At 52.2% G+C, this 12995-nt stretch overlaps 1 protein-coding gene and 1 pseudogene across 1 annotated transcript in view; both read right to left on the bottom strand.

The window, feature by feature from the left end:
• The window catches only part of GRK7 (G protein-coupled receptor kinase 7), a 50781-nt gene extending 43047 nt beyond the window's left edge, over positions 1–7734 (bottom strand). The window contains exons 1-2 of the mRNA XM_006162317.3: positions 7123–7734; positions 4134–4571 (exon numbers count right to left, since the gene is read on the bottom strand). Coding sequence (XP_006162379.1) covers positions 4134–4571; positions 7123–7734 — 1050 coding nt within the window. The remainder of the gene's footprint in view (positions 1–4133; positions 4572–7122) is intronic.
• A 3427-nt stretch (positions 7735–11161) lies between these two features.
• On the bottom strand, positions 11162–12337 carry LOC114004738 (ubiquitin-conjugating enzyme E2 N-like; annotated as a pseudogene).
• Between the last annotated feature and the right edge of the window lie 658 nt (positions 12338–12995).

Genomic DNA, 12995 nt, shown 5'->3' on the forward strand with positions numbered 1-12995 from the left:
TCCTGCTGATCCCCTGGGCTTCAGTGGAAACTTCTTGAATGGGGCAACTGGTTTAAATCCTGAAGTCGGATCTCACGGGACAGAGAAGAACACAGAGGTAACAGGGACAAAGGTCTCCGGGCGGCAAGTCTCCCCACTAAGTACAATGGTGACCTTGGGCAGTGTGGAGGAGGCACAGAAGGTTTCCTGCAGTTCCAAAAGAGCTGGAGAGCTGGGAGAGCCGTCAAGGGAACTGCCTCTACCCTCCTGCCCCGTGAACAGAGCCAGAGGCAGCCTGAGAGGAGCGCCTGGACAGAGACCACGGGGTGTTGTCTCCTGAGCCCCCGCGAGGTGGATAAAGCAACGACGAATCTGAGCCACGTCTAGAGGGTGCTCAGAACGACACTCCGACTCGGCGTAATCGACGATACAAATTTAAAAGCACAAAGTAATGCCCTTCAGTTATGGGTGTGTGTGTGTGTGTGTGTGTGTGTGTGTGTGTGTGTGTGCGCGCGTGCGTGTGGCAGGTCCAGACTTACAGCACTGCTATTGCTGTAGACAGATCCCAGGAGCCAAGCACTCCGACCCGCCCCACCACTTAGGAGACCGCGCTCCTCAGGTTCTTTCTCCGGCTCCATTTTCACCTCTGCCCTTCCTGCAGGACCCGCACCTTCTCTGCTGGCTCTTAGCACCTAAACTGGCTCCATCTTCCCTAACTTAAAACGTCATTCTCCTACCTGTGTCCCCCTCTAAGGAACAGTCTTCTGCCTCCCCTGGTCTCTCTCCCTGCTTCTAGATAATCCAAGCCCCATACTGGAAAGCGAGTCTTGCTGAGGACACCGCGGTGTCCTGTGCGAAGTCCCGCTCTTGGTCGCAGTCTGCACCTCTGACCACACTCTGCTCCCGGGAGCCTCTCCCTGCTCCTGTGGCAGAGGCCGGCAGTCACCTGCTCAACGTCCAGCCTTTCTTTCTCCTGACTCACTAGGTCAGGCCCCTCCTGCCTTCAAGAATAAATAAACCAACGAAGAAAAATGTCACTTACTCACCTTCCCTGCGGGTAGGGGAAATCGTGGCCAAGGAGATCTAAGTGGGAGATGCTGGACGGGGCTTCCAGGGGAGCTCCTTCATGGAGCCAGCCAGCTGCCACACGCCGCCTGCTACTCCGACCCTTCCTCCCGCCTCCTGCCGGGAACATGGTCCTGATGGCTGGGGCTAGAGCAGCCACCTTTTTTTTTTTTTTAAATGCGATGACTTTATTTTTTAAAAAAATAACTATGTATTTAATTGTATTTGTTATTATTGTTGTTGTTATTTAATTTGTTGTAGGGCACATGCACTCACAATAGACAGAAAGAGAGAAAGAGAGAAAGCAAAGCACCAGGTCTGGGACTTGAATAGCAGTCGGCCATGTGGGAGTCCAGCGCCTTAACCACCATGCCACCTGCTAGCCCCATGGCCATCTTGTAATGCACAAGGACAAAATGACAGAGATTTGCATCCCATCATCCTGCAGCTGCTGAACTAGTGCCGGTCACTACTATCTCCACAGTTTGTTATATAAGAAAATCAATTCCCAGGACCAGCAGGTGGAGTAATGGTTACATTGCCGGACTCCCACATAGACAAGAGCAGTTCAAGTCCTGAACCCAGCGGCTAAAACGCACGCTGGGCACATATGCATGCGTGCCTAAAATCCCGAGAGGAGGGTAGACAAGAAGAGATTGTGGTGGGGCCATCCTCCGCCCCCTGGGGGGAGATTTCTCGCTTTCTGTTTCCCTGTCTCTCTCTGTCTTTCTGGCAAGCACACACATCCTATAGCAAAAAAACTCTCAAAAAAAAAAGAAAGAAAAGAAAAGAAAATCACTTCCTGCCTTGTGTAATCCATATGCATTGTTATTCGGGTTTTCGATGCTATGCAGCTGAACCTCACCCTTAGCTCCTGCTTCTGCTCCGACACCCTAAAACTTCTCAGGTTCTTTTTCCCCACGTTCCCTCCGTGTTGGCGTTCCCAGATCTGTTCCCCAGTCTTCTTCCTTCACTGTTTCCCAGGTGACTCCGTGGTACCTGTGCTTCCTGGGCTGTCATGTGCCCATCCCCATGTGGAGCCAACACCCGTGGCTCTAAATGCCCACCGGACCCCTCTGTCCACCTAGTCCACGATGACCCTGAGATCACGCAGTCCCACTGAACTTGCCACGATTCTGCTCCTCCTCCTGGTCGCTGGAACCGAGGCCCTCATTCTCCCGACTGTCACGCCCAGCTGGTTCCCAGGTCCCACCAGAGCTCTTTCTAATAGGTCCAATTTGCTCCCACTTCTTTGGTCCCCCTGTCTGACACAGACCCCTGCCACGTCTTATCTGGGCCACTGCATCACCTCCGGCCTTGCCTCCTGCCTCCTGCCTCCCTTCCACACTGTTGCTGTTTTGGTCTATTCAAAACGCAAAGCTCATCACATCATTGTTTTTAAAACCTTCACGTGCTCCCGACCTCCACAAGAAGACCTTCCAGCCCTTGGTCACGGCCAGGCTCTGGACATTTTGCCAATGTCCCTTCTACTATACCCACATGAAGTCGCTTGGAGTTTCTGAGACTGGCCACGATTTTCTAATTTCCTTGTCTGGTTACTCACTGTGCCTTATAAGTTGAAATGTGTGCAAAAATAAAACTTATTTTTTTAAACAGTTTCACTTTTTTTTAAAAAAGAATTAGTTATTTAATTTAATGTATTATTATTTTTCTCTATGGCGTATGTTCACACAAGAGAGAGAGAGAGAGAGAGAGAGAGAGAAAGCAAGCTACCAAGTCTAGGACTTGAACCGTGGTCGACTATGTGGGAGTCCAGCACCTTAACCACGACGCCACCTGCTGGCCCCCTAAATAAAATTTTAAATGAACATTTAAGCACCTGGTTTGGACCCTTCTCTTCCTATGTTCACATTCAGAAACTTAGTAATAAAGACCTATTAGAATTCCAGGGACCAGCAGATGGCATAATAGGTACGTCCCTGGACTCCCATGTAGTCGACTGTGGTTCGAGTCTCAGATCTGGCAGCTTAAAACTCCAGGTGCGTGTATGTCATGCCCAAAATCCCAAGAGGAAAATGGAGGAGAAGGGATTGTGGCAAGGCCATCCTGGCGGGGTGGGGGTGGGGGTGGAATTTCTCACTTTCTCTCTATCTGTCTTATCTCTCCAGTGACTGCAAGTGCCTTATAGCAAAAAATCTCTAAAAAATCTTACAAAAAAAAGAGAGGCATTAGAATTCCAGAGATTCCATATTGTTCTCTTCACATAATTGCTTAATTATAATTCCACTTTTAGCCACAGATGTCTCAGCAAGTCGCTTTGAACCAAACTGATCAGAATAGACATCTGCTGCCTTGCTCCCTTCTTTACGTTTCCACTGAAATATTGAAATGTTCACCCTTAAACCTAAGCCTTTACTGTCTTCCAAGGTAAAATATCCCCTCCGCGCCAGGACAGGAGATGTTTGATTGGTGATGATATTAAGTGTTAGGGGCTTTGTCTTTTGAGTTGCCAGGGGGTGTGTGCCTTCATCATGAGGTGGGGAAGAGGACCCCAGTGGGGCACATTCACATGACAGCCCTTTCTCCTCCATTTTTCCCTCCGTTGGGCCCTTGGGCAGGCATGCACACATGCATGTGTTTCTCAAGTTGCCAGGCTGGGATTTGAACCATGGTTGGCTATGTGAGGTATTACTCTCTGAACCACTAGGCTTCGAGGCTGGCCTTTCTTTGTCTTATCCTATTAAAGTTTACTTCCTAAGATCATGGAGTTTGAGGGTCCAGTCCCCTTATTTTCCAGAAGAGAAAGCCAAGGCTCTACTGGCTCCAGAATAGGGCAATGGAGGAAGCCATTGCTGGGCCACATCCGGACCTCGGACCTTGGACCTCCACTGAGATTCAGCTCCTTGGTTCTCACCACGAAGGCTCAGACTATCCCCAACTCACAAAGGAAGCTCCCCTCTCCCCCTGTGAGAAGAAAGCAAAGTGCACCGAAGAGCCAATTAAGCTAATCCTCTTAGGCCATTCCTTTTAAGGCAGATGACGACATAAGGGCTTTAGGAACCAGGAAAGCAGGGTTCTCTCCCCCTCCTCTCTCCCTGCAGCCCCTGGGCAGGGGCAGAGCCACTCACCCTCTGGCTGATGGGCTTGTCGTCCTGCACCTGCACGGCCAGGCCTAGGTCGGAGAGCCTGCAGTTGCCGAGGTCATCCAGAAGCACGTTCTCAGGCTTCATGTCCCGGTAGACGATCCCCAGGGAGTGGAGGTGCAGCATCCCACAGGTGATCTGGGCCGAGTAGAAGATCACGCGGCTCATGTCCAGGCCCCGCGTGCCCACGTTGTAGATGTGGTACTTGAGGTCTCCCCCGTTCATCAGGCTCATGACCAGGCAGAGGTGGGTCTTGCTTTCGAAGGCGTAGGCCAGAGAGACGATGAAAGGGCAGTTCACCCTCTCCAAGATCTCCTTCTCTAAGAGAGCCATCTTCTCGCCGTTCTTCTTCTTCAGCCGCTTCTTGTCCAGTTTCTTACAGGCATACATCTTCCCTGTGTTTCTCACCTGCACTGCACACACCTTGAGAGAGAGGGAGAGGGAGAGGTGGATGCAGATGGCGCTGGAAACAGGTGGGAGGGTGGGGTGGGGGCTGGCATGGCAGGGGAGGACGATGAAGAGGAGAGGGTGGGAACAGCCCAGGAGTAACGACAGCAGGCTTCTGCGAAATGAGAAGCCGCAGGGGAGACCAGTTCTCAAGAAAGAACCAGGGGGCCGGCAGGTGGCATGGTGGTTAAGGGTGCTGGACTCCCACAGGACCCACCATGGTTCAAATCCTGGACCTGGCAACTTGCTTTCTCACTTTCTTTCTCTCTCTCTCTCTCCTCTCTCTCTCTGTCCCTTTCTGGTCAAATTAAAATAGAGTTGAATAAAAGATCATTCTTTTTTTAAAAAAGGAAAGAACCAGGACTACAATGGAATACCACTTCATTTCCACTAGGGTGGCCATTAAAAAATGAAGGGGGACCAGCAGATGGCATAGTAGTTACATCACTGGATTCTCACATGGTAGACCTGGTTCAAGTCCTAGACCCAGGCCTCTCTCTGTCTGGCAAGCACATGTGCCCTAAGGCAAAAACCTCTTTAAATAGATAAATAAATAAATAAATAAGGGAGGGCACGTGGCATGGTAGTTAAAGCACTGAAGTCCCACACTAGGGTTCGAGTCCTGGACCCAGTGGCTTGAAAATCATGCCAGGTGCCCAAAATCCCAGGAAGAAAATGGAGAAGGGATTTCAGTGTGGTCATCCCCACTGGGGATGATTTTTCACTTTCCTTCTCTCAGTCTCTCTCTGGTGAGCACATGGGCCCTGTAGTAAAAGAGAAAAAAAGTGTTGGCAAGGACGCGGAGAAATCAGAACCCTTGTGCATTGCTGGCAGTAAAATAAAATGGAAAAGAGTCTGGCAGTTCCTCAGAAAGTGAAGCAGAGGCTCTCCACGTGCCCCAGCCCTTCCATACCAGACACAGGCCTGAGCGAGATGAAGGGTGTCCAACCAACGCCGTAAGTGGGTCCTCACCACAGCCCTGGGCTCCACAGCAAAGGCGGAGACGCCCGAGAGTCCCTCAGCAAGTACGGACAGACAAGACGTAGCGTGTGCACATGACGGAGTTCGACCCAGATCCAGCCACGCAGGGAAATGAAGCACTGACCGAGGCAAGAGCACGGTCTACGACCCGCCCAAACAGCCTGCCGAGGGGAAGACTCCTGACACGGGAATACAGAACCCCGGAACAGGCAAGTCCCTAGAGACAGAGAGCAGACAGGGGTGGCCAGGCCCTGGAGGAGGAGAAACAGGAGTGATTGGCCATGGGTATGGGGTGATGAAAATGCCTTGCACCTGCGTAGAGGACCAAGATATGGTCAAGTTACTCAGGACCAGCAGGTGGCGCAATGGTTACGTTGCTGGACTTCCACGTAGTCGACCGTGGTTTGAGTCTCGGACCCAGTGGCTTGAAACTCACGCCGGGTGCGTGTGCGTGCGTGCTCAAGATCCCGAGAAGAAAGTGGTGAAGGGATTGTGGTGTGGCCATTCTCCCTTAGGGGGTGATTTCTTGCTTTCTCTCTCTCTTTCTCTGTCACTCCACTGAGCACACATGCCCTTTAGCAAAAATCTCTCTTTTTCAAAATAAAAATAAAATAAAATAAAATACTTACTGGTCAATTTTATGTTATGCAAATGTTACCATGAAAAAAAATTTTTTTTAATTTAAAAGAAGAAAGAGCTAGGCACACCAGCGGTATAAAACATGTCTCAACTCTACTTCAAGATGAGTACTTTCTTAGCTATTTTTCTCAAATGACCTCCATCACCATAATTAAGGGGGAAAGGAGACCCCCACCCCCACCCGCACCGCCACTGCCATTCCCCAGGGTCCAGGGCGTTGCAGCGTGGGCCTGGTGAGGACCCGGGATGTGGACTGCTGGCCAGTCCACACCGTGCTCGTCTCTCTGAAGCCATTTGTGCTTTATCTCACATGGTGACCGGAAAGAAGGGGTGAGAGTGAGCTGAGAACCTCTTGCCTGGTGCTAGAACTTAGAGAGTAGTGCTACGTAAGTTCCCCTGAGGTTTTTTTTTTTTTTTTTTTTTTCTCCAGGGGCCTGTATGTGTGTTTGCTGCAGAGAGAGAGGAGGAAGAGAGAGGGACAATGAGAAAGCAGGCCCCCACACACACACGGGTGGGGGAATGGCCATGCCGCAACCCCTTCTCTTCCATCGTCTTCTCAGGATTTCGGGCATCTGTATAGGAGCTCGCTGCCTGAACTACCATGCCACTGCTGCTCCACCTTGAAGCTTTTCTTTCTTTCTTTCTTTCTTTCTTTTTTTAAGGCAAAATGCAGGACTGGCAGGTGGTGTGGTGGCGTTAGACTCCCACATGACAAACCCTGGTTCGAGTCCCAGACCTGGTGCCTTGCTTTTTCACTCTCCCTATCTGTCTCTGGTCCAATTGCAGAAGAAGAATAAATAATTAAGATTAAGTGAATAATTATTTAAAAATAAAAAGAGGCAACCCACCCATCCCCCCTTTGCGGCCCTTATTTTCCCTTCCCACCTAGCTGCCCACAGACACCTACCTCCCCAAAACCGCCCTTCCCCAGCACTCGGAACTCGTTGAAGTACTTTTCGGACACGGGTTGCATCTCGAAGGCTTTCCACTGCAGGAACTTGTCGTAGAAGGGGCTGGCCAGGAAGTCCTGGAAGGGCTTCTCCTGGAGGAAGGCCACCGTCTCCTGCTTGGCCAGTGCCACCGCGGCCGCTCGCTCTTCCTCGGTGGTGGCTTCTTGGCACTTGGTGGTCAGAGCCGGGCTGAGGAAGGGGTGTGGTTTTCCGGGTTCAGGGACTCGCGTGCAGGTGGCCACCAGCTCCTGCAGCGTGCTGCTCTTGGTGGGGCCATCCTCGGCCAGTTCCCAGTTCTGCACGTCCTCGAGGAAGGCCCCGGCCTCGCCATACGTGGGCACCGTGGCTAGGAAGTCACGGAAGAGCCGGCGGCCGATGGGCTGCTGCTCACACAGGTTGTGGAACTGCGGGGACAGCTCCCGGCGTAGCTCGGCGCAGCTCTGCGGCCCGGGCAGCACCAGGCTCCGGCGCCGCCGCTGCAGCTCCTTGGCGTCACTCTCTGACGTCTTCCTGGCCTGCAGGTAGGCTGTGTTGGCGATCAGGTTGTCCAGGCCCCCCATGTCGACCATGGCTGCGCTCGGGGCGCGCCCCCGGGGATATTAGGAGGAAGGATGGAGAGCCGGCAGGCGCTGTAGGGCTGCGGTGGCCAGCTGGCTGGGTCCCTATGGAAGGTTAAGTATGCCAAGGGATTTACAGCCACGGCCCGGGTGGGACCGCGCAGGGTGCGGAAAGAGGTTTCTCTTAAGAAGCTTCGGCTGGCTATGTATAGCCGCCGGCCGCACCTGCCAGGTCACGCTCCTGCGGCCCTGCCAGCCCCTGAGCCAGCCTCCCACTCGGCCCTTCCTCTTGGGGGCCTTTCTCACCCCTCTCCCTAAATGTTCTGCCACCAACTTGTAAAGAAGGGACTAAGAAGCTGGTGTCTCGCTTGTGGGGACAGTCGCACTGTAACCTGCTTCTGATTTTGCAGCTTCCTACCAGGCCCAGGCTATGGAAGCTTCCAGGAGTAGCAGGGCAGGGAGAAGAGGGCTGGAGAGGTTTCCTTCTGTGTCGGGGGGGCCTGAGGCACAGAGCAGTTAGAGGGGTGAGCTGAGCTCTGAGTCCTGCCAGCACTCCGGGACCCCAGGCCCAGCTGTCAGAGTGGGCTGCGGCTGCCAGGTCAGCAGTGCCCAGAATAGCAGGGGGGAACCCCAGCCATGGCTTTCTCAGCTCTGAGGGCTCTCAGGCCCAGTACCGTGGTTAAGACGGGGAGGCCTCTCCATCCAGAACGAACGTGATGGACCAGGAGCAGACAACGCCGTCTCCCTGACCTCGAGAGCCGAAGGGAGTGGGCCTGGAGTGTCTGGGCTCTGAGCGAGTCAAGCATTTTCCATGACCCCAAAGATGGAATGCACGTCCCTCCACGGCGTGGGGCTGTGACGGTTCCAAGGACTCAATGGAGCAGACTCTGGGTGCCAAGGTGCCGTCGTGAGGAGACCCCGAGCAGGGACGTTCCACGTGTGGCCCCTCATCCTTGCCCACGCCCCTCACGGAGCAAGGAAAAGTCCCTCCACGGAGGACACGCTGAGCCATCACAGAGCACGACCTTGCCAAGAACAGAAATTGATTTAGACAGCGATCAGGCTAAGAGCCTCTGTGCCAAAAATAACAACTTGTGTCCTGCAGGGGAAGAATACTCGGGCTTTTTCCTCACAAAGCAAGGCCGGGGCAGCTCGAAAACAGCCATTCGGTATTAGGTCAGCGTGCTCAGGAGGAAAAGAAACGGAGACGGGGGAGAAAGAAGAGAGGACGGAATGGGGGGAAGCCCGTTGGTCTTTCTCCAAACGAACAGCCTTCAGCACACACCTCGTCAAAACCCCGACGTGACGGCCTTGGTCTGCTGTCAGCTCCGACCATTCCCCTGAGCAAATACGCACTTGGCCTCACACCCTCCAGAATTATGTAATGAGCTCAGGGCGACCTTTGGCTTTGCACGCTGTGCTGCCAGTGGCCGCCTCTGCCCCAGAGACAGGGATCTGCACGGGGCCCACCGCTCAAACCATGCCTGCTGCTTGGAAACCCACACCGGAAATGTGGCGACTTTCTAGAATTCTTTTTCTTTTTTTATTTTTTTAAAGAAATTCCATTGGTTTTTATTATTACTATTAATTTGACCAAGAGAGAGAAAGGGAAAGCAAGAAAGCAAGCCGCCAGGTTCGGGACTCATACCACGGTCGACCATGTGGGAATGCAGCGCCCTTAACCACCACGCCACCTGCTGACCCCAATCCAATGTTGGGGCTTGTTCTTGGCATGCTATCTCAGGCCCACGTTTCTGAGCCATCAGAATGCCACCAGAGAGTTTCTTCTGAGAGGACATGTCTTTTCTCCGTGGCTCTTACGAATACGGCAGTGGCCTGACAGGGCAGGTGCCAGGGAGGCAGAACTGCTGACACGTGGAGATTTACCCTCGTGCCTGGGGAAGCCGCCTTCACTGATGACCGGGCTACGGACTGCTTCATTTCATAGACAGATACGCTCTTCTACCCCTGAGTCACCACGGAACCCAGCCCTGTCCAATGGAAATCTCTAGAGCTCCTGCTCATTTCAAACGTTCTGTTCATAGTAGCCACACTAAAACGGTGAAAGGGGAACCAGCAGTTGGCCGAACTCCCATGTAGTCTGGCTGTGGTTCAAGTCCTGGACCCGGTGGCTTAAACTCACGCCGGGCGCATGTGCATGCGGGCCCAAGATCCCAAGAGGAGAACGGAGGAGAAGGGATTGCAGCGTCCTGGGGGTGATTTCTCGCTTTCTGTCTCTCTGTCTCTGTCTTTCTGGAGAGTGAACGCGCCCTATAGCAAAAACCTCTCCAAAAAAAAACCTCCAAAAAACAGTGAAAGGACACAGGCGAGGTTGGCACTAAACTTAAGTTCTAGTCAGCCCATCAGATCCAAAATACTACCATTTCAACGTGGTATAGATTTAAAGGGGAAAGGGGGGATTGTACATTCTTTTTGTGTTTTGAGTCTTCAGCATCTGGTCCGTATTTTATATTTACATCTCAGTTCAAAATAGTCACATATTCAACGGATAGCACAGATTTAATCTGTACTGGAGCTTTGTCATTCATAAAAAGAGGAGTTTGTTTTCTAATTAATAGCACCATGGCCCTCTTGTGTGAACAACTCACTGTCTGATTAATGAAAAGCTATGGGAACCAGCCCATGGTCTGGTGGTTGAGGCAGCTGGATCTCATGTGGCCGACTGTGTGGTTTGAATCCTGGACCCAGCAGCTTGAGAAACATGGCAGGAGTATATGCATGCATGCCTAAAATCCCCAAAAGAAGAAGTAGAGAAGGAATTTTTTTTTTTTTAGAATAACAAAAAATATTTTACTAAAACATAAGATTTATAGACGTTTCCAGACAAGCCATTCAAAATGGTCACACCCTTCTTTTGAAGGGGTCTACACTTGCCAGCAATGTCGCTGTCATTAGTGAGGGCTGTGATGTTTCTTTAATCAACCGAGCTTGTCCATCCACAGCGTCTAAATAAAGTTAGACTTGGCTAGGGAATATCTTCTAAAGAACTGGCTAGCTGCTTTCAACCAAAGCCATTAGATCACCCTCGAAAGGGGGAAAGGAGCCCATAAAATTGAAATAAAACCACCCCCCCCCCTCAAAAAAAAAAAAAGAAAGAAAGAAAGAAAGAAAGAAAGAAAACCCCCACACCCCTGCAGCTAACCCTGCCAGCTTCCTCCATTCACAGGGCTTTATACTTAAGCCATGGTGGGGCCACCGCTTTTAAACATTTCACAGAATCCAGAGGATTCTGGCTCTGGCTCATGCTCCACAGCAGTGAGTCAGGACAAGACATGGACCTGCCAATGTGCATTTAGTCACCAAAGGGCTGAAGACGCCTGGGCTTTTATTCCGTCGTGTTTCTAAGACTGCGTCCATTAAATGCAAACAGGAAGTCTTGGCAGAACCGAAGCGATGCCCACGTGATGATCAGACCGATTTAAATATTATTCGTGGCGGATAGCCTGGCCCATGCTCGCGCCGTGTCTACGGCCTGGGCTTCGTGGGCCTTCCAGGGCTCTGCCGCATGGTTCGCCAATGGGTCATCGGGACGGGGAGCACTTCCCCAAGCCTGGACCGAGCAGAGCTGTGCGGCTCTGCACTGCGGGGCCACTTACCTTCCAACACGTCTAAGCATGTTCTTCTCAGCTCGTGTGCATTAGGATGGTACACTGTGGTCATGAGACGTGCTTTAGGGGCTGCCATTGGGTATTCTTCTGGAAACAGTAGTTTAAAAGTTTAAAAGACCGTCCCTCAAAGGGGGAATCCTGGGGGCCAGCAATGAGCACATGAAAATAGTGGGCGTTGCTCTCACCTGGTTCTACTTTATTGCCGGGAACCGGCTCTGCCGGCAAACGCTGGGTTTCCTTGACCCCACGGGGCAGCCCAGCGAGTTCAGATCGCGAGTTCAGCCTCAGGTCTTGTCTCCCGAGAAGGAATTTTTAAAAGTTAAATTTTTAAAATTATTATTATTTTTTAAAGAATTATTTTATTGGGACCAGCAGTTAGCGTAATGGCTATGTCACTGGACTCCCATGTAGTCGACCGCAGTTCAAGTCCTGGACCCGGCGGCTTAAACTCACGCCGGGCGCGTGTGCGTGCGTGCCCAAGATCCCAAGAGGAGAATGGAGGAGAAAGGATTGTGGCATGGCCATCTGCCCTGGGGGGTGATTTCTCGCTTTCTGTCTCTCTGTCTCTCTCTGTCTTTCTGGCAAGCGCATGCGACCTATAGCAAAAACCTGTTAAAAAAAAAAAAAGAAAAGAAAAGAAAAGGGAGTTAGTAAAGTGGGATTGAGCACCAGGTCCCGGCAAACCCCCACAGAACTGTCCTGGCGTGCTGTCCTGGGTCTACTCGGCCTATGCATTCACTACGCTCACGCTTTCACTGGGCAGCTCTGTGGGTCTCACCTGGGCTCGCTCGTGGGGCTGTATCCACCTGGTGGTCGGGAAGCAGCTGAGCTCGGCTGGGCGGTCCGGCCTCTGTGGTGTCTTTCTTTCCAGGTTTCTCTAAGCAGAATGACCTCAGGCCAGTTTCCTCAAAAGCGAAGGCAGAGACTGTGAGGTCTCGAGGTCTAGGCCCTGGAGCTGTGACATCACTACTTTTGCCACATCCCATTGGTCACACAAGTCACAAGGCCAGCCTAGATGGTAGGGGTAACTACAAAAAAGGAGGGCCATGTTTTCCACCACGCAGACGGTGTAAAGGTGTGAGAAGGCAAGCAGGGAGGAGGGGGAGCTGGGGGCCGGGAGAAGGCTGCCAGCTTCACAGAGAGACAGACGAGCCCGCGAAGACCCCGCGGAGTAAAGGATGAATCTCAGTTACCGGAAAGCGAGAGCCCAGCTGGGAGGGCCAGCCAGCTCACACTGTGGGGCCAGAGTGAGGGGCCGACTCAGGGGGTGCCCTCAGGGAGCTAACAGGGCCACATCAGGAAGGCCTTGTCGGTCATGGAAGAAATTCCATTTTCTTCTTCTTTCTGAGACAGAAAGTTCCAGCAGGGGGACCAGCAGTTAGCGTAATGGCTATGTCGCTGGACTCCCATGTAGTCGACCACGGTTTGTGCCCTGGACCCAGTGGCTTAAAACTCACGCCGGGCGCGTGTGTGTGCGTGCCCAAGATCCTGAGAGGAGAATGGAGGAGAAGGGATTGCGGCGTGACCATCCCCCTGGGGGGTTGATTTCTCGCTCTCTCTCTCTGTCTCTCTGTCTTTCTGGTGAGCGCACGCGCCCTATAGCAAAAACCTCTCCAAAAAAAAAAAAAAAAAGTTCCAGCAGGA

The sequence above is a fragment of the Tupaia chinensis genome, unplaced genomic scaffold, assembly GCF_000334495.1.
Source record: "Tupaia chinensis unplaced genomic scaffold, TupChi_1.0 Scaffold139833_1, whole genome shotgun sequence".
Taxonomy (NCBI): domain Eukaryota; kingdom Metazoa; phylum Chordata; class Mammalia; order Scandentia; family Tupaiidae; genus Tupaia; species Tupaia belangeri.